Source organism: Oreochromis aureus, linkage group 12 (genome assembly GCF_013358895.1).
Source record: "Oreochromis aureus strain Israel breed Guangdong linkage group 12, ZZ_aureus, whole genome shotgun sequence".
NCBI lineage: Eukaryota > Metazoa > Chordata > Actinopteri > Cichliformes > Cichlidae > Oreochromis > Oreochromis aureus.
In genome coordinates this window covers 39,575,904-39,598,678 of record NC_052953.1, presented here as the reverse complement: position 1 = coordinate 39,598,678, position 22,775 = coordinate 39,575,904, and the positions used below count along the sequence as shown (strand labels likewise).

General features: G+C 39.1%; 1 protein-coding gene across 1 annotated transcript in view; it reads right to left on the bottom strand.

Moving 5' to 3' along the window:
* Positions 1-22,775, bottom strand: part of man1b1b (mannosidase, alpha, class 1B, member 1b) — a 260,312-nt gene that overhangs the window by 233,466 nt on the left and 4,071 nt on the right. Inside the window, exons 3-8 of the mRNA XM_039620881.1 lie at positions 19,131-19,239; positions 18,195-18,304; positions 16,626-16,759; positions 12,653-12,753; positions 12,286-12,465; positions 11,025-11,173 (exon numbers count right to left, since the gene is read on the bottom strand). Coding sequence (XP_039476815.1) covers positions 11,025-11,173; positions 12,286-12,465; positions 12,653-12,753; positions 16,626-16,759; positions 18,195-18,304; positions 19,131-19,239 — 783 coding nt within the window. The remainder of the gene's footprint in view (positions 1-11,024; positions 11,174-12,285; positions 12,466-12,652; positions 12,754-16,625; positions 16,760-18,194; positions 18,305-19,130; positions 19,240-22,775) is intronic.

The window sequence follows — 22,775 nt, the reverse complement described above, 5'->3', positions numbered from 1 at the left end:
GGTTGGGTACAAATAATATGATTTTTGGCAATAATACTGCGTTTTAGCACAACTACTGAGATTTGATTGAAATACTATGATTTAGAAGAAATATTATGACTTTGTGCAAATACAATGTTTTGGCACAAATACTATGATTTGGTTGGAATGCTATGATTTGAAACTAATACTATGATTTGGCAGAAATACTATTATTTAGTAGAAATACTATGATTTACCAGAAATACTATGTTTCTCCAAAAGTACTATGATTTTGCAGAAATACTATGCCTTAGGAGTAATACTTTAACATAACAGATATATGATGATTTTGCAGACATTCTGGTTTTACACAAATACTATAATGTGGCAGAAATACTATGTTTTAGCACAAATACTATGATTTGCTATAAATACTACGATTTGGCACATATACTTCATTCAGCAGATATACTATAACAAAACAGAAAGTCTACGACTTAGTAATAATGCTATAACATAACAGATATACTATGATTTTGCAGACAGTCTATTTTTTTCCACAAATAGCACAATATGGCAGAAATACTATGATTGTGCAGAAATACTATGTTTCAGTACAAATACCATGATTTGGCATTAATACTGCATTTTAGCAAACCTGCTGAGATTTGATTGAAATACTATGATGTAGAAGAAATACTATGACTTCGTCCAAATACTATGTTTTGGTTCGAATACTATGATTTGCATCAAATACTATGATTTGGCACAAGTACCATGATTTCGTACAAATACTACGATTTCGCTCAAATACTGTGAAATTGCAGTAATACTATGATTTTGAAGGAATACTATGATTTGGTAGAAATACTATGCCTTAGTAGTAATACTATAACATAACAGATATACTGTGATTTTGCAGACATAGTATGTTTTTGCACAAATACTACGATTTCGCTCAAATACTGTGAAATTGCAGTAATACTATGATTTTGAAGGAATACTATGATCTGGTAGAAATACTATGCCTTAGTAGTAATACCATAACATAACAGATATACTGTGATTTTGGAGACATAGTATGTTTTAGAACAAATACTACGATTTCACTCAAATACTATGAAATTGCAGTAGTACTATGATTTTGAAGGAATACTTTGATTTGGTAGAAATACTATGCCTTAGTAGTAATACCATAACATAACAGATATACTGTGATTTAGCAGACATAGTATGTTTTTGCACAAATACTACGATTTGGCAAGAAATACTATGTTTGGGCACAAATAATATGATTTGCTATAAATACTATGATTTGGCTCATATACTATAATCAGCAGATATACTATAATATAACAGAAATTCTACGACTTAGTAGTAATACTATATCTTAACAGAAATGTTATATTTTGGCACAAAACCATGATTTGGCAAAAATACTATGATTTAGCAGAAATACTATGATTGAGCAGAAGTACTAAGATGTAGTAGAAGTACTTTGATTTAACAGAAATACTATTATGGAGTAGTAATACTTTCTGCAATCAGAGGTACTGCTTCTGTCTGCTTCATCAGGCTGTGTACTTGTATGTATTTCTGCCATGGAGCGTTAACAAGAATCTGAGGTCCGATTAGACAAACTGCTAACATCATAAAACTTTGCAGAATTGTAATAAATTAGCAATATAAATTACAGGTCTGTGATAGTGTATAAATTTGTAGTGAAAAAAAACCATGTGGACCAAGGTGGAATTGAACCCACGACCTTTGGGCTAGAGACCCGTGTCATTACCAAATGCGCCACCGGCATAGAGAGCCGGTGCCTGGAAAACAGGGAGATGAGCAGTCAGAATTAGATCGCGGTGAGAGGCATAAAAGCGCCTGGAGTTACAAAACGTCGTGTAACTCAAAAACTAGGTGGGATAGAAGCACAACTCCTTTACTGGGTGAATCAGCAGAATTTCATGAACTTTGACTGCGATTTCCATAGCTTTTTGTACCTCCGTCATGGAGATATGACGAGAGAAGAAACGGCTTCATTTTAAGAGTTTGAAAACAAACGTAATTTATGGCTGAACAGGAAGACGACACTTTGCTTTATTAAAATTACTGTGGCATGCAGATGAATCTTGCAAAGAAACTCACAGGGAGAGATTGAGCCTGTATTTCCACCCCAAGCTGGTAGGGGGAGCTTTTTACTGAACATACTTGCTTGTGCTACAATGTGCTTCAAGGGTCAATAACAGCATAACAGAACTCACTTATGGTACTGCATTCTTCCTATAAAACAATAACTGTCAGTGACTTTGTACCGTAGTATAAACACAACATTCAAGACAACAGTTAAAAGTAACGTAACCATAAACAATGAAACAAGAACATCTAAAATGCAGCACATGTCCCAAGGCATGATGGGAGAGAACTAGCTGTTCCCCCAACACGCCACATTATTTATGATTTGTGATTTGGCAGAAACACTGGGACTTGGTATAAATATTATGATTTACATGAAATACTTTGACTTAGCAGAAATTCTATAATCTAGCAAAAGCACTTCAGCATAGCAGAAATTCTATGATTGAGCAGAATTACTAGGATTTAGCACAAACACTATGATTTGTCTAAAGAAAACCCTTTATTTTGCAGTTATATTGTGATTTGGCAGAAATACTATGCTTTGGTTCAAATACCAAGATTTGGCAGAAATACTATGAGCAGTAATAATATAACATAGCAGAAATACTGTTATTTTGTGAAAATACTATGCTTTGGCACAAATACCATGATTTGGCCAAAATACTATGATTTAGCAGAAATACTATGATTGAGCAGAAGTACTAAGATTTAGTAGAAGTACTTTGATTTAACAGAAATACTATTATGGAGGAGTAATACTTTAAAATGGGAGAAATATTGATACACACAAACATACACAGAGCCTAAAGGGAACAGAGGCTGTTAAGAGTCTGGGCTTGGTATATCTAGGTCAGTTAAATTAGCTGCACCTGCTGTAATCAGCCCTTACACACACAGACACACAGAGCGGTATAAGTTTTCTGCAGTGTATTTCTTACATTCACATTCAGGATTCCCCTCGAACCTCCTGGTCTCAAGGCAGCTACTCATCTCACTGAGCCAAACTCATTCTCACAAAGAAGAGGTGGATAGACTGACAATTGTGCTGAAATTATCAGAAGCTGCTGAGAACTGTGCTGATAAGAGGCAAAAAGGATGAAAATTTTGCAGAAAAGAGGTGAATCAGCAGAATTTCTGCAGAAAAGAGGCAAAGAAGCAGAACGTTGTGCTGAAAAGAGGTGAATCAGCAGAGTTTCTGCTGAAAAGAGTTTTTTTTTCCTGAAAACAGCCAAAAAAGCTGGAATTTGTGCTGAAAAGGGGTGAAAAAAATGAAAATCTTGCTGAAAAGGGGTGAAGAAGCTAAAGTATACCAAATCAAAGTATTTGTGCCAAAACATAGTGTTTCTGCCATATTGTGGCACTACTACATTACAACATTAATACGGATTAAAGATGAAATAAACTGGCAACAAATTCCTCCACTACAAACCAGTCTGATAGCACTTCTTTGCAGTGTTCACGTTTACTAAGGCACTACCCAAAAGGCGCCACAAGAGGGCACTCCAACACAACAGATGACCTATGTACACTGATGCACTTAGTAACAGTCAGCCTCCTTGAATTGGCAGAAATACTGTGATTTAGTAGTAATACTATAACATAATAGATATACTGTGATGTTGCAGACGTAGTATGTTTTTGCACTACTCATTTGTAGTGAAAAAAATTAGCAATATAAATTACAGGTCTGTGATAGTGTATAAATTTGTAGTGAAAAAAAAACAAAACAAAACATGTGGACCAAGGTGGGATTGAACCCACGACCTATGAGCTGCAGAGCCGTGTCATTACCGATTGCGCCACCTGGACAGGGGGCGGGTGCCTGAAAAACAGATTGATGACCAGTCACAATTAGATCGCGGTGAGAGGCGAAAAACGCCGTTTTTTGGAGTTACAAAACATCGTGTAACTCAAAAACTAGGAGGGCTAGCAGCATAATTCTTGTACTGGGTGAATCAGCGGACTTTGGTGTATTTTGACTGCGATTTTCATAGCTCTTTCTACCTCTGTCGCGGAGATATGACGAGAGAAGAAACGGCTTTTTTTTTCCAGAGTTTGAAGACTGAGAGAAGGACAGATTTCCGCCCCTCAAACAAACGTAATTCATTGCTCAACGGTAAGATAATTGTAAAAACTGCTTCCACTGTGAGTGTCAGCAGTGTCTGAAGATATATTGGCACAAGCCTCATGTCCTAACTTTGCTTTGTTAAGGAGATATGGCGATTTGAAAATGCCTCCCGTTACAGAATTTCAGCTCTGGATTTCAAAACCTCCCCATAGACTTTGAATGGGGAGTTTTCAGACCTTGTGTCACTTCGAGGCAAATTGCGAAAAAACTGTGAATCTCACAATAAAGATAGTAACATTGTCTGAAAGCCAGCAAAAATACCTACGTTTTGATGTATAATTTGTGGGGGTTGAGTGGAAATTGAGCGAGTAGCAAGAAGTTGTTCAGACATGAAGAGAAAATTCAGAACAGACCAGCGCTCACTGTGAGTTAATTGCATAGCAACCATAGCAACGCATGTATTTTCTGAAAAATCACAATTTTGCAACTGAAAACTTAAAGAGAGATAAGATTAAAACGGTAGAAGGTCTGAAAAAGCTGAATCAGACAGGAATAGCCCAATACTTTGAGAACATTTTAAAGTTTGAATGGAGTTTCTAGGTGAAAGTATGAGGAAGTAGTTAAGTTTCAAAAACAACCAAGTTTTAGCAGAATTTCTGAAGTTTTCCATTCATTTCAATGGGACAAATTAAAGGAAAAAAGTGTAATATTTTAAAAAAGTATAACAGTAATAAACACCAAAAGTCATAGCAGTCATTAGCAGAAAGAGCAGAACAGTTTAGAGTTTGAACGGAGAAAATCGGCTGAAAACTGAGGGAGTAGTTAAGTGCCAAAAAAACGGAGCAACTAGAAGAATAAAGATAAAGAATAAAGATAAACAGGAAAACAATAGTGTGGATGCCTTTGAAGGCATCCACACAATAAAGAGAAACAGGAACTCAATAGTGTGGAAGCCCTTTGAGGGCATCCACACAATAAGAATAATAAATCCGAGGAATAGTAATAAGTGTGCCTCTTGGCATAGGCACACTTAATAACTAGAAAGCGAAAATTTCAGAAGAAATTTTAAGTGTGCCTATGCCGCTGCTAATCAGTGTAGTTTGCCATTCATACGGCTACAGAGGAAAACTCAGAAGAGCAGCCATTCTCCACCATGAACTATGGTAAAAACAAACACCGCTCACGCTTCACAGATGACAGCTTACAGTTTTGTGTAAAGATGAAGTTACTTCGTACAGCGCCGATTTGCAGATGCTGTGCACACAGGTTCATGAGCAGAAGTCCCATTGTACCACGGCAGACTCGACAATGTTTGCATGAACACGCTTTGAAGCATTACGTTATGGACCACTTTTCACACATGCATTCACTTTTTGTTTTTTGTTATTTTTACATAGTGTTCTGAATGATGAACAATGGTCTACAGCCAATCTTGTGTATTATTATTATTATACAAACTTTCGTTGTAAGATTCAGATAACTATTTAATAAAAGCTAAATATTTTATATGAGAGTAAGAAAAAAGTATATCTTTGTGTCCACCTTTCTCTGTTAATGCCCTACCTGGCCCCCCGGCAAAAGCTTTGCTAGATCCACCCCTGCACAGTTACCAGCTGTCAGCTACACAAAAAAGGAGCTTGGTCTTTATTTGTCTCTCAGAAACAGTTCATAACTTCCCTTCAACTCATTCATGTCACCTAAAGGGTAAACCTGTTTCTCCATCACCTGTTCAGCTCTGATGATTCAGTAAGGACATCTGGTTTGGAACAGCCGTTTTTACAGCTGTGGCTCCAGCAAACATCAGCTGATACTAGAAATTAAAAGCAAATGAATTCTAACAACAGCTGATCAAGCTTAAACGTGCAGCTGTTGTTAAGAGCGATAAACAAACGAGCGAAAAGCCGATCATTGATCAGTTTCATGATTGAAGTTGCAACAGGCAGAGAATGACAGGGGAGGCTTCGTAACGACAGAATAAATCGTAATATTTTCTCTGAATGTGGGACGATTCCGTTTGTACGGCAACTCTACGAACTAACCCTTATGAATAAAATACACAAATGAAGTCTGTTTCTATGGCGCCAAAAGAAGAATCTTTCTAAATTTGCACTAAAATATTAATATTTAAAAAACTATAAAAGTCATAAACACCAAAAGTCATACCATACTAGTCCAGCTCCAGCCGCACAAAATGATCTAACATATCTAACCCCATTGTCAAAACTGTTCGGCAGAGAAGCGCGGGAAAATTTTCACTAAAATATTAATATTTAAAAAACTATAAAAGTCATAAACACCAAAAGTCATAGCACACCATTCCAGATCCAGCCGCACAAAATGAGATAACATATATGAAGCTTCTCTCAAAACTGCGGGGCGAGTTTCGCTGCAAAATTTCAGGCGGAAAAAGGAAAATAAGAAAAAGAAGAAGAAGAAAAATAAATCCGAGGAATAGTAATAAGTGTGCCTCTTGGCATAGGCACACTTAATAAATCCGAGGAATAGTAATAAGTGTGCCTCTTGGCATAGGCACACTTAATAAATCCGAGGAATAGTTATAAGTGTGCCTCTTGGCATAGGCACACTTAATAATAAATCCGACGAATAGTAATAAGTGTGCCTCTTGGCATAGGCACACTTAATAATAATAAATCCGACGAACAGTAATTAGTGTGCCTCTTGGCATAGGCACACTTAATAATAAATCCGACGAACAGTAATTAGTGTGCCTCTTGGCATAGGCACACTTAATAAAAGGTGAAAAAACCTTCGGTGGCTCTGTTGGACCTGGTTTCAGTTGACCTCTGACATGATAAGATAAAGGACACTGTTTGGGATGAAAACTATGGAAGTACAGTTGAGATGCTCTTGATAAGGATGACCTCTTCTGCTGACTGTAGGGGGGTCTAACTGTAAGCCCCCTCTGTCTAACTGTTGCAGAATTAAGAACTTCACGCGCACATGCACTTGCAAAGTCCGTTCACGCGCACATGCCCTCACATGAACGCGCAGGGGGATAGGGGAGGGGGGGATGCGGGTGGGGTGGGGGTGTGGGGGGGTGGCAAAAAGAAGTGTAGGTATATTACTACTCGCCCACATTGCTGTCCCTCAGAAAGGGTGCCCAGATCATCATCACCCTTAACTTCTACACTTAGCAGAGTAACAGGGGCTGAACCGGGGACAGCCGTCCCAGCAGTGTCCGATGATTCTGTCATGCTGGTGTCTCTGGTATGGTATGGTTTCAGCATGTTAACATGGCATAGGCGAGTCTTCCTTCTGCGTTCTGGGGTGTTGAGAATATAGTTGGTGTCAGACACTTTTCGCTATCACATAGGGGCCTGAGAAACGAGCCATGAGGGCAGAATTAGGCACGGGCAACAACACAAGAACTTTGTCCCCAGGCTGGAACTGTCTTTCCACTGCTTTTTGATCAAATCGTCTTTTCATGTTTGCCTGGGATACACAGAGAGCGTCCTTAGCTAACAAAGCAGCCCGTTGCCACCTGTCCTTGCAGGTTTTTACAAACTCCACCACATTAGTTTTAGGCACACAACCGCTGAGAAAACTCTCCTTCAGCACCTTTAGTGGACCCCGCACATCATGTCCAAACACCAGGGTAGCTGGGCTGAACTCCAAAGACTCCTGCTTATAGTATAGCGAACAATACAAAAGGGACCCCTTCATCCCAGCTTTTTCCTGTGTCATGGCAATACTTACTCAACATTGCCTTGAGAGTTTGATGCCACCGCTCAAGTGCATCTTGTGACTCTGGGTGATAAGCACTAGACACAGAATGAGAAACTCCAAAGGACTGTAAAGTCCGTTTAAATTCCCTGGACATGAAATTGGTGCCCTGATCTGTCTGCACAGTTTTCGGGAGGCCAAAGGTGGTAAAGAATTTGACTAGTGCTTTGGTAATGCTTGCTGTTGTGATTCTCCGCAGCGGAATTGCCTCGGGGAATCGAGTGGACACACACATTATAGTTAACAAGAACTGATTCCCTGCCCACGTCTTTGGTAAGGGGCCAACACAGTCTACCAGGATATGCTCAAATGGTTCACCGACAGCAGGGATAGGACGTAGAGGGGTGGGGGGCACCGCCTGGTTCAGTTTACCCACAAGCTGGCAAGTGTGACAGGTGTTACAAAACTGCACTACATCTGCTTTCATTGCCGGCCAAAAGAAATGCTGCAGTATACGGTCATACGTCTTAGTGACACCCAAATGACCTGACCACGCATGATCATGTGCTAACTGTAGCACATGCCGCCGCAGACTTGTCGGAACCACTATCTGCCGCACTGTACTCCAGTCTTCTCCAGGCCTTGGGGTCCGCTTGCGCATCAATAAACCTTCCCAAACGAAAAATGTCTGCTTCTTGCTCCCCTCACCACCCTTATCCTGAGCTGCAGCGGTAAAACACTTAACTAATGAAGGGTCTTCTTTCTGAGCCTTCACAAGTGCTTCCCGGGTGAGCAGAAAAGGAGCTCCAGACTCAGGGGCTGGCTCAACCACACTTTGAGCCGACTCTAAGGCTCCATTATCTCCCTCATCAGTACAGGGCATCACATCCTTCTCTAGAATAGAGCCAATCACTGATTCTGACAAATCAACCCCCCCACCCGCGATATCATTTCCCATTATAAAATCCACCCCATTAATCGGGAAAGAAGGCCGCACACCCACTGAAAAGAAACCACTCGCCAGCTCACTCTGCACCCAAATACGATGGAGGGGAGCAGGCACAAAACTCATCCCAACACCTCTCACAATGATGCTAGCGTCACAGTCAGACTTCTGATCAAACTCAAGCACACTGGCTAGTATGAGGGAATGTGAGCCACCAGTATCACGCAGAATGGTCACTTCACGCTTGTCCTCGGGCTTACCAGACAGCAAAACTGTCCCCTTAAAAATGAAGGGCTTAAAACACTCATCCGGGGTCTCAGGGAGGGGGGCCTACTGACAACGCCGTTTTACCTTTAATGCCAAAGAAACAACAGAATCACTCGCAGCAACAAAAGACAAAAAACTACTAAACAATAAAGGGAGGCACTTCCCACACTTCTTGCTTTACTCCTCACCACGGGGAGACACTCTCAGGGCCCACAAGCCCATCTACTCACTATTCAGAAGGAGGCTGTCTGTCCAAGACCTAGCACAAAAACTGTGTAGAGCCACCGAGGGAAAAACCACCCTGCTCACAGCTCATCCCCAGCTTAAATAGCCTCAGAGGTGATTGCTGACTGGAGTCAGGTGGGAAACGAGGCTAATCAAGAGCAGCTGTGTCCTGGGGAGAGAGGAGAATGAGAGAAACAGAGAGGGTAGGAGTGGCAAGAGAGGAGGAGGCGGGGAGAACGGGCAAACACCCCACCCACACACTCCCACAGCCTCACAGGATGTAACAAAACACAAAAAAAAATATTTTATTTTATGTGCTGGAATGTGCAGAAAATAGGTTTAAATGTTAAACAAATTTCTTCCAGTCAGAGAATGTTGCATATAATTTAATTTTTGCTTGATGCATAAAGTTAAAAGATTAAAACTAATAAAACAAGTTTTAAAAACAGACTTTTCCATTTGATTACATTTTGTATGATGAATTATGCAGAAAAAGTAGAATTGGACTGAAAGATCTATCGCTTTATTACCTATTCAGGTTGTAAATCGTGTTTTTAAAAAGTAACTAAGTAACTAAGTAATTAATTACTTAGGAAAATAAGTAATCAGTAAAGTGACGGGATTACTTTTTGGGGTAAGTAATCAGTAATTAGTTACTGATTACTTTTTTCAAGTAAGTTGACCAACACTGGTTGAGACATTGCTAGCTTTTGCAGACGAGTTGTTTTTATCTTGTAATTTAGACATATTTGCGTTTTGTCAGCCTCCTGTATTTCCTTCCTCACTCAATCGTGTGTTTAACTTTGAAGAATTGTCTATGAGCAAGTTATTAGTGGTTAGGGTTAGGGTTAGTCCATCAATATTGGGGAGCGGTTACCTGACACGTCTGTCTCATTATGCCATCACACCGGAAGCCTGATAACACTTGTTAAAAATCTAGAAAATATCCAACAGTTGTTGGACTTTTGGGAAAGAAATGTTGCCCCTTACTTGTCTTATACAGGTTTCTTCTTGTTCAACAGCTCTGGGTCTTTTGGGTTTTTGGAAAGTTTTAAGACTAAAGTAGAGAGGTTGGCTATCTCAAAATCCTAACTGGGAGCTGGTGTCAGAGAAGAGCGGCCTGAAAGCTAAAGGCTCTGCCTCCCATTCTACTTTTAAGTACCCTATATAAAATAATGCCCCGCCTTACCTCTCTGAGCTTCTTCAGACCCTGTCGGTCTCTCAGGTCAGCTGACCAGCTGTTCCAGGAGGTACCGAGATCCAGGAGGAAGCTCAGAGGGGACAGGGCCTTTTCTATCTTGGGTCCTAAATTATTGAATAATTTGCCCTTGCACGTTAGAGAGGCCCCTTCACTGTCCACTTTTAATTCGCGACTTAAAACCCACTTCTATTCTTTGGCTTTTAACCTCAGTGAGACTTCTCTTGTAATGAAATTAGTTATTTAATTATTTTACTTTTTATTTTATTTGGCTTTTATTTATATCTTATGTAATTGTATTATATAGTTCTTATGTAAAGCACTTTGTGTCAGCTGTGGTTGTTTTAAAGTGCTTTATAAATAAAGGTGGTGATGATAAAAAGTGACAACGACAAGGGTCATTTGTAGCACATTTTTTGTGTAATATGTCATTGTGTAAATATCCAGAAATCCCACTGCAAACATTTGACTAAGTACATTGACCTCAGGGTAAGAGAGGAAGGAAAAGATTAAGAAATGAGGGGAGTGTGGTGACTTACAGCTTTGTCTAGGAACAGAGTTTCTCCAGTCAGATGATAGGTGCTCAATAGACCTCCCAGGATGCGGATGGTAGTTTCAAACAGGTTAACATCTACATTCTTGTTGAATGTGAGCTTAGTGGCCACCCATGCCTTTGCTTCCTCAAATTCTAAAAGAAATTACAGTGTTTATTGAATAGAACCATAATTTAACTCTTTATAATGAAAGGCTGTTCCTATATGTTATTTTCCCTTACACTGCTGTCACACTCCTTACTATGCTTACTACTTGAAGAGAACTTTGGAGCCATGCGAGGATAGAGTTGCACAGGAATAATGTATTTAGCTCTGTCACGGAGAAACTGTATGTGAAGATTCTGTCTATGATTTCATATATTACAAATTAATTTTTGCTACAGCAACAGATGCTTGTGTTCAGATGCTTGAAAAGCTCCTAAAGGTTGTCAGCTTGCAAGGTGTTAGTATATTTATTCAAAGTTAGAAAACATAAAAGTAAACTAAATACAATTTAATTGATATATACTACTGTATATTGCCAAAAGTATTCACTCATTCATCCAGAATTGAATTCAGCTGTTCCAATCACTTCCATGGCCACAGCTGTATGAAATCAAGCACCTAGGCATGCAGACCACTGCTACAAACATTTGTGAAAAATGGGTCGCACTTAGGAGCTTAGTGATTTCCAGCATGGTACAATGATAGGTACCACGCAAAAAGTGCAACAACTCCAGTTCTACATCTACTCACTATTAAATATTCCAAAATTGTTAATGGCATTATTAAAAAGTGGAAACAATTGGGAATGACAGCAACTCCGCCACAAAGATTCAGGCCACAACTGAGTTGATGCCACAGCACTGTGCAGACCAGCACAGTGCTGTGGCATCAACTCAACAGAACACCTTTGGGATAGATTGGAGCAGAGACTGAGAGCCAGGCTTTCTGTCCAACATCAGTGTCTGACATCACAAATGCACTTCTGGAAGAATTCTCATAAACACACTTGTAAACCTTGTGGAAAACCCTCCCCAAGGAAATGAAGCTGTCCAAACAGAGAGTTGATATCACATTATACCCTATGGATTAAAATGGGATGTCACTCAAGTTCCAATATGTGTAAAGGCAGACAAATGAATATTTTTGGCAATATAGTGCCAATTCACAACAAGAGTTGCCTCGAAGTGCTTTATACTGTAGTGTAAAGATCCTATAATATTAGAAAGAAAGACAACCCCAAAAATCAGACAAGCCACCATACCTTCTTTAAGGTTGAGGATCCACATGGTATCCAAGGCATCAATTAGCGTCAAACCCAGACCAAACCACTCGCTGTACGACTTAGAGACAGGCCTAAGCTCATCATGGCCCCAAGCAAAGTCTTTATAACCCTTCCATGCATGTCTGAAAGCTTCCTGCACTGCCACCAGCCGAACAGCTTCTAGAATACACAATACACAAATACGCCCAATTATCCCATTCAAGTTCAGAGCGAGATTTAGCAGCAAATCACAAATGTATAAAGAATTTAAAGGACACACCTAAGTAGTAGTACATTTCTTTAATACTGCAATAAATTTTAATTTGTGTGTGCTCAGAGAAAAACACTAAACAGGAAGTGGTAATACCTGGGTCTTTAGCTTTCTGGCCGGTAGGTGACTGTTCCTTATTTCCTCCATCCTTAGTCCCCTCTGTGCCACGGTTAGTATCAATCACAGCCCCATGCCAGCTAAAAGGATTAGGAAATTACTAATACAAATATACTGTCATGAGAAAAAGAAGCACATCGACAGTACTGGATTTTTTCATATCTATGCAAGTAAATATCTGATAGCCTTAAAAAAGCTTGATTAAAGATAAAAGAACTATACTAAAACAAATCAAAAAGTAAGATAACTTACATCTAAAACCCCTTAAGAATCATGGGTACCAGATTGGGGAGATACTGGTAATGATCAGATTTAGAGAGTTCTCCAAAGCCTTCAGAAAAAAGAAATGTCACAATGTAGTGTGTGAGGAGAGAGGGTGTGTATATTTAATTATCAAATATGGCTTTATAAATACATTTTTAGCAGTCATCGCAAACCCCTATCGGTTTCCCAATTCAGGGGCTGCATCTTTTGACAGTGAGCTGCTGTTAAATGGGATTGTTTAGTCTATGATGCTGCTCAGGTTGCCAGGTTGTTTATTTTATCTCATTTCTAATTTTTTATGTTTATTATTTTATATAATAATGTAAATAATATAGCCAACATTAAATATATTGTATTCAAAGATGGGCAGTAACACGTAATCCGATTACTTTTTTCGAGTAGCGAGTAAAGTAAGGGATTACTATTGGAAAAAAAGTATTTTAGATTACTGTTACTTTCCCATAAGCACGCTGCCATAATAAACCGTGATTCTGTTTGTGAAAGTGTCTCATGACAGTGACGTGCGAGCGTGTGACGTCCGTGGCAGCAACAGACGTGTGTAGATCAACAATGGATAATATGGAGTGCAGGAGGGAGTACGGCCATTAGGGTTGGGTGATTGGACAAATATATCGACTATTGTTTTTACGAGGGCGATTTATTTATTTATTTGCCCATGAGTAAGTTTGCTAATAATGATGGAGCTAATAGAAGCAGTCAACAGAAAAAAAACAATAGCGCTGTTTTAACAGCACCCTCTTTCATTTGCGAGCAAATGGACCCTCCTCAGAGTGTGCCCAAATGCAGTGATTTATTTACTCAAATTCATAACAGAAAGAAAGAAAGGCAGTAGCATCTATTTGAAAGACCGTGCAAAAACAAAAATTAATGCTGGAATATGCAGAAATATAAAGGTTAAGACTTGATTTTTTTTTTTTAAATTAGGGTGGAATGTGCAGAAAATAGGTTTAAATGTTAAACAAGTTTCTTTAAGTCAGAGGCTTTTGCATTTAATTTAATTTTTGCTTGATGCAATGTGCATAAAGTTAAAAGATTAAAACTAACAAACTTGTTTTATTAGATACTTTTTAAAAAGAGACTTTTTCATTTGATTCAATTTTATGTGATGGATTATGCAGGAAAAAATGGAATTGGGCTGAAAGGTCTGTTGCTTTATTATGTATTCAGGTTGTGTATCATGTTTTTAAAAACGTAACTAATCACTTTTGAAAGTAAGTAATCAGTAAAGTAACGGGACTACTTTCTTGGAGAAGTAATCAGTAATTAGTAACTAATTACTTTTTAAGTAACTTGACTAACACTGATTGTATTAATCCATGAAATATGTTCAATGAAAAATTAACCGCAGTGAAATTTAATCATCTGTGTTATTATTAAGGGTTCTAAATAAAATGACAGCTAAATTAAATATAATTTGTAGCTAAGCTAGTACACTGGCCAAATGTTTGACTCCTGGGAATAAACCACCATTCCTCTGTCTGCTTGTTTCGCCCTAAAATGAATGTTACCATCTGTTTTGCTAGACACTTCCAGGTGAGTGAAAACCAGGCAGCATTCGTACCATGTCTACACTTTTCACCTTATTCTGTGTGTGGATATATTACTGGTATTAATTATGCATAAAATCTTCACAATCTCTGTAAAATTAAAGTAATCTTTTGGACAGCTTACATTCTATACAAAATGCTTTAAAAGCAAGTGGAACCTGAGCCGCACCAAGTACCATCGCTCATGTCACAAAACATTGCCAACATCTCGCAAAATGTAACATTTTTATGTTCTTCATGTTCTTATTGTAACATTTGCACTGCTAAGTGAGCAAAACACAGTAACTGCTGTGAAAATATTTTTCCTTGGCCATTTCGCTAGAGCTGTCTGCTATTTTTTGGAAAAAAAATATGATCCACCACCTAGGGCTGTGGGATATCAATAAAATATCATATCATGATATAAGTCATTTCTTATCCCACTAAGAATATATATCACAATATAGTGCATTTTCTGTAAATTTAGTGAACAGTTTGTTTAATCACCACATAGAACATCTTTTTTATATTAAAATTAAATAATCAAAAGTGAAATACATATGGACCTTATATGGTGTTATGCATGGTGACTAGGGATGGGTATTGAAAACCGGTTCTTGTTGAGAACCGGTTCCCACTGTTTCAATTCCTTGGAATCGTTTGCCATTTTACCAAACGATTCCCTTATCGATTCCAGTCGCCCCGAATGACGTCACCACGTTGCGGTGCGTCGGAGCGTACCTGGCAGGAAACACAGCGCCTAAGCGGCTCAAACGCTCAAAAGTTTGGTTATACTTTACCAGAACGGATGACAACAGGGCAACTTGCAATACTTGCAAAGTAGATATTTCATTTAAGGGAGGAAACACTACGAATATGCAAAAGCATTTGCTCACAAAACACGCGATGAACTTAAATGAATGTCGTGTTTTTAATTCCGCTCGAGTCGTGAATCTCAACCCAGCAGCAGCGGTTTGCACGTCCCTCTCCGTTAATGCGGCAGGTAAATAATCAACTAACAGTGCATATTATGTTAGCGCGATCTGCTTTATTACAAAACCTGCCATTACTGTGCATTTAGGTGACCGTGATGAGAGAGACAGACAGAGTCTGGCTGGCGCTCGCTGGCAGTTGTCGCTGCAGTCCACCGGTAGCGTCTCTTTTCAGGCCCGAATGTCACCGAGCAGTGACTAAGTTTGTGGTAAAAGCCTTGCAGCCATTTGCCACAGCAGATGGTAAGTGAATGTGTTTAATTGTAGGCAGGGACATTACTGAATATTCTTGTGTAATTGCTACAGAATAATTTATGTTATACTTTGTTATTGCTACAGAAGAATATTTATTTTATTATTTTACATTTACAATTTTCCCCGGGGACCCTGTGACACCCCACTGAAGAGCCATAGGCTGGATCTCTTAAGATCTCACTGTTGGGTTTGTAAGGCCATGTTACTCCTAAATTTCTATCTTGTTCAAAGAGAAGATATAAAACAAAATTCTAAGCTAATCGACCTTAGTGTTCTCCTTTTTAAAAATAAGAATCGATAAGAGAATCGATAAAGAATCGAATCGTTAAACAGAATCGAAAATGGAATCGGAATCGTTAAAATCTTATCAATACCCATCCCTAATGGTGACACATATTAGATACTCTGGCTATCATTACTGCTCCTGTATGATTATCAGGAAAAAAACCTGTCTGCAAACGTCCACTGCAGAGTGTGCAGTCTCTGATGAAGTGCATCATTAAGCCCATGCAGGAATGTGTTGTTTGGCTTGTTCACATATCTGTTGCAGGGTAGTACACCATGTTGTTGATTTCCTCTATATTTATAGATATAAATTGCAAAGCTTGCCATCATCTTCATCAGTTTTTATTATATGGCATACCATTGATTCTTACTTAGGTGGTTTGTTATGCTGGGGGCTGTGCTGGGGACCAGTTTTTTGGTCCGTGTCAGACTTTTTTTTTTTTTTTTTTTTTTTTTTTATAAACACAGGTAGCCCTTCGTTTAGGAATGAGTGCCTCAACTTGTTTTGGCTGGTCCTTCTGGGATGACATGACTATTGCACACAGCCATCTAAAGTAACGAAAAATATTGCAGTAAACAGCTCCTGATTTGGGACAACTCAAGTCTCACCTGATGATTCCCTGGTCTTCCTCTTTCTTCTTGCTGCTGTCAGTTGCTTTCTCTACAGCACTTGTATCTGAAGTGTTTCCTTTCTTCTGAAGGCGATTCAGTACAGGTGGTCCTCTCTTATTGGATAATTTCCTCTGTGGTGACAAGAAAAAATTAATTTTAATGTTTCTTGCAATGAAATGTTTGCTAATGTAAACAACTTGTTGAAAAAATTAAAGCAGAACAATCCATATCAATTAAATGTAACATGTACACTCTGAAACCTACTGATAATAAAGCTTCATTTAGGCTACATGTCTATTTTAAAGGATTAATGTACCAGTCACACATTACTAAACCAGTGCATACCCTTTTTTGTATGACCGTTTAAAGTCTTTACTAATATTAAGCAGAATTAAACTGAGTTGATGAACTGGCATAATTGCAGGTCACACATCGTGCACAGCATGCATTCCAATCATATGCTGTACAGTAAATTTGAATGTAACCTTTTAAACCTATGTAATTTGACTTTAAGTCTATCTGACACTTGGCACCCTTATGTTCTTACTGTTTAATGAAGCAGTCAAGTTAGGGAGATTTGTCATACAATAAAGTTTGTCACACTTTAGAACATACTTTAATTGCAACTTCAACCAACAACAGTGAAAAAGTAAATATACTCTCTTTGAATTCTAAGGTTTCACTTTTCAGGACAGTAACACATGAATACATTACACATTTACATGAATACAAGGACTAACACTGTTAGTACTTGTATTTAATAATAACTAACACAAAACCCATAAGCAGTGTGTGAAAAACTAAGTACACCCTTTGACTCAACAGTTTTTTTGAACCACCTTTAGCAGAAAATATTAAGCAATTGTTTTCTGTATGACTTTATCAGCCTGTCATATTGTTGTGAATGAATGTTGACCTACTCTTCTTTACAGCATTGTCCACTGAGCTTTGTGGGCATTTGTTAATGCACAGCTCTTTTAAGGCCCCACCACAGCATTTCAATCAGGTCGAAGTCTGGATTTTCACGGGACCATTGCAACCCCTTAATTCTTTTCAGTCAGTCTGTTGCAGTCTGTGGTAATCTGTTGCTGGTGTGTCCTGGATCACATGACCCAATTTCAGTCAAGCTTTCTCTGTTACACAAATGGCCTCACATTTGACTCTTGACTGAGGATTCTTTGGTACACAGAGTTGTTAATGGTCTACACAGTGATTCCAAGGTGCCCTGGTCTCGTGGATGCAAAACAAACCCAAATCATCATCCTTCCGCTACTGCACTTAGCAGTTGGTATAAGGTGTTTGCACCAATATTATTCTATTTCTATTTTTCTCTAATTGTACTCTCATCAACTTAACATTCTGAGGCAGAGTCTGACATGTTGTGCTAGTATTTTCTTTTTTTAATTTCCTTTAACCATTACAGTTCAGGTGAGGCCATTTTAGTAAAAAAAAAAAAAAAAAAAAAAAAAAAGATAACAAATTGACAAATTGGAAAAAAATGTGCTTAGACAGAGACTGTATTGAAACCACAGGTCATTTAAAGAGCAGAAGACGAACTACAGAAACCTGAGAGGGTTGTTCTAGCAATGATGGTTGGCCCTGTTTCATAGGATCTGGCAGAATGTGAGGTGGAAAGGGATTCAGGATGCTGTTACTGTCTGTGTCCTGGTCTCCATCTAGAATTCCACAACACACACACACACAAATATTACACTAACATAGTAGTGCTGTACAACCCACAAAGTCATGACTGTGTTACTGTACATGTCTACTTACCATCAAGTTTTAACAAAGACCTAAAAAAATATTCAGTTGGAATTCAACTACTCAAGCTCTCATGAGGTTCTGACAGCTGGTCAGGTACTCATGTGAATGGGAGCTCTATATTAAAATATACAGCTCCCAAATATGTGATACCTGTTTCACTGGTGGATGTCCATACTAAACATGGCCAACGCTTCAAATAAGTAGTCAGTATATGTACAGGAAATCTCTGTAAGACAAAATCTCAGGCTTCAGACTTCAACAGTCAACCATTTTCAATTCACGCCACTATAAAATGTCATATTTGGGGCGACCATGGTTCAGGGGGTTGGGAAGCTCATCTTGTAACCGGAAGGTTGCTGGTTTGATCCCCACCTCTGTCTGTCTTTGTTGTTGTGTCCTTGAGCAAGACACTTCACCTACCACCTACTGGTGATGGCCAGAGGGGCCGATGGCGCGATATGGCAGCCTCGCTTCTGTCAGTAGCAGCTGCCCTGTAGCTTGCCTCCACCAGTGTGTGAATGTGAGAGTGAATAAATAGTGGAATTGTAAAGCGCTTTGAGGGTCTCGAAAAGCGCTATATAAATGCAACCCATTATTATATTGACTGAGTAACATCTTATACTTCACCTCCCATATCCGAGGGGCAGCTTATCCAAATCATGAAAAGCTACTCTAGTAGTGGTCAAAAATAAAATAATAAACAAATAGATCCCAATTCACAATAAGGAGCCTTACCTTTGAAGTGTTTAGTAACAGTAGGATAGGAAGCTATTAGACATATGAACAGAAGGACAAGGATGAATAGGATGAGGCTCCGCTGAAGCCTAGACAGCTGCTTCCACTTCTGAAGAGACACAGAAGGGAGGAAAACAGTGAAAAACACAGTAAAAGCGCATCTTACTTCACCACAATGTGTTTTAATTGCATTGTTCAATAAAGGTCATATACATGAAAACACGCTGTCCTTTCATTACAAGGTTGAAATTCTGAGTGCTCAAAGGCGAGGCCCGCTTATGGTTCTTGATAATACTGTTTTCATGAAACTGAGTGGATTTGAACTGAAATGAGCGTCTTTTTCTCATCTCTGTGCATACAGAGATAAACCTGTAACAAATACAAGTGTTACTGGGATAGATTATTCCCTGAATCTTGCAGTGTGCTATTAAAACTAAGAAGCAATGCATGCATTCATGCACGAGGCACAATAACATAGTAACTGGGATGGCTCGTGATCTGATAGAAAATAGGGTTTGTGTTCTTCTACACATCGTACACGTCAGCTGTTCCACACAGATTTGCGTTTGTAATAATGCAGCTCTCCTTTGGATAAATCTTGCACTGCACCCAAGTCCTAATCCTCAGAACCCTTTGCACATAGCTCAGCATTTTTTAATTCTTATATCAAAAGCATGCTGGTTTTCCTTCAGCCTCTTCTCATTTATCTGAATTGCCATGAGGTTTACAGTGGGAAATCTTTGAGTAAAACGTGAGCTTAAACTGTAGTTTATTTGAGCCACTAATTTGTGCTGCTCTAGGATGCTGGTTTTTACTCAGGTGAACTGGCTGCATCCTTGAATATAAATTAAAGTGCATTGTTACTACATCATCCTAAATACATCATAATAATTTGCCTCACTTGGTAAATCAGTCCCACAGCATATAAAATGACATACATCTTAATTTCTTATATTTTACTGCTGCAATTTAGTGAACTCCTTTCCTCCTCACTCTTAAGGATTTTTATGACTGAAGTAAGACTGCAGAGTCACTCCATCCATCAGTGATGCCAGCTAAACTGTACTGAAGTAAAAATAAATTCTAAAGGCTGCAATACACTACAAGTACTTTGGTACTGAACACTGAATATAAAGAAAATTAATTGCACTTTTGTTAGTGAATAGAGATCATAACCGTGAGCTCATATAGCATTCTGTCTTCTTCATGCAAGGCAACAAGTCAACAAGGAGTACTTTTTATTCAGGCTTTGTGATATTCAGAGTTCTGCTATACATTTAAAAAGTTGTTGTTAAAAACTGAATAGATCAGCAGTTATACATGAAATGGAAATGCAGTTACAATAAACATTTACATGATCTGCACAACCTTGTTTAAATATGTTGATTGTTTTCATCAATGGTCGGATGGTCCGTTGAAATGGATTATGGGAAGGTGTTTTCTCCTCCCTTTTCATAAAGGATGGTCTAGTGCTGGGGTCCCCAATCTCAGTCCACGAGGGCCGGTGTCCCTGCAGGTTTTAGATGTGTCCTTGATCCATCACAGCTGATTTAAATGGATAAATTACCTTCTCAACATGTCTTGAAGTTCTCCAGAGGCCCGGTAATGAGCTAATCATGTGATTCAGGTGTGTTGACCCAGGGTGAGATCTAAAACCTGCAGGGACACCGGCCCTCGTGGACTGAGATTGGGGACCCCTGGTCTAGTGTATCATATGCTACAACCAATGCAGAGGGTATACTGGTGCCTTAAACTGTGATAGCGCTCACTTTCTACATAGGCAAATGAGAATAGCTTAGTGGACATTCCTTATGTGTGTTACACTCTGGTTGTTACTACCACCTTCCTGTCACATGACTTTTATTATTACCCAAGCATTGTTATGCAGTAACATTGTCATACATTACTAGAAGTAAAACAATGTAGTTATCTGAACACCATATAGCATCAGTGCCGACACTGTTCAAAAGCGGTTAAGCTTCACAGCAGTGTGTGTGTTTACACTTGATGACCTGCCCTAACTAGTTACATAATATTGTAATTAGAGATGGCATGATACCACTTTTTTATGTCCGATACCGATATCATAAATTAGGATATCTGCCGATACCGATATGAATCCGATATAGTGTATTTTCCATCCATCCATCCATCCGCTTCCGCTTATCCTTTTCAGGGTCGCGGGGGGCGCTGGAGCCTATCCCAGCTGTCATAGGGCGAGAGGCGGGGTACACCCTGGACAGGTCTCCAGTCTGTCACAGGGCCAACACACAGGGACAGACAACCATTCGCACTCACATTCACTCGCACATTCACACCTAGTGGCAATTTGAATTATCCAATTAACCTATCCCCACAAGTTGCATGTCTTTGGACGGTGGGAGGAAGCCGGAGTACCCGGAGGGAACCCACGCAAACACGGGGAGAACATGCAAACTCCACACAGAAAGACCCCGGCCTGATGGTGGAATTGAACTCAGGACCTTCTTGCTGTGCGGCAACAGTGCTAACCACCGTGCCACCGTGCTGCCCTATAGTTCAAACGAGAACTTTGAAGGCCGAAGTGGAGAAGGGTTCCATGTGAACAGCAGTTGAACATGGGTCAGTCGGTCCTAAGGGATGGGCGAACGCCGTTCGGAAGCGCGGGGCGATGTCCTACGTCGCCCCCGGCCGATCGAAAGGGAGTCGGGTTCAAATCCCCGAACCTGGAGGTGTGGAGATAGTGTATTTTTTAATCAATAAAACTGTTCTTTTAATATCTTGCTGCATTTTGTATAAGTTCATACTCAAGTTTAAATAAACAACAACACTAAAGCTATTCTGTTATACCTGTATGTAAAAAATACACTGCACCCAAAATATTTCATAGTTCAGCAACACTGATCAATCTAATAAACTTAAACCTACTCCATCCTTCCTATTCTGGTATTTTAAAGAGTACTTAGCAGAAATATTAAGCAACCTAACTCATAAGGTTGCAAACTCCCAGCAAAAAAAAAAATAGGGAACCACCCCCCACCCTCCACCTCATGATGCTTAATTGACGTAATCAACTTTAATTTGATGCAGTGTGAAAAAAAAAATGCACAGAAATAAATTATTTTTCAAGAATAATTAAATAGATTCAACATCTTTCTTTAACAGAATTGCAGACTGCACAGATGGTACCTTCCCAAAGGAAAAAGTACTATAGCTTACTAGGGTATACTAGACTTAATAGTTACTATATACAGTAATGGACTTCTATACATTTCACATCAGATTAAAACTTTGGGTGTAAGATTCAGATAATTATTTATTAAAAGCTAGACATTTTAAATGAGAATAAGAAAGAAAAGTATGTCTTTGTGCCCCCCTTTTCCCTGTTAATGCCCTATCAGCCCCCCTGGCTAAACTTTGCTAGATCCGCCCCTGCACAGTTATCAGCCGTCAGCTATGTAGAAAAGGATCCTGTTGTAGAAAGTAATATTAAATAAATTCTAACAACAGCTTATCAAGGTTAAACGTGCTGCTGTTGTTCAGCCGCTGGTTTCCTCTTTCTGGTGCAAAGTGGGCCAAAAACAAAGAAGAGAGACGGACTCACGACAGAAAAGCCGATCAGCTGATCATTGATCAGTTTCATGATTGAAGTAGCGGCAGGAAGGT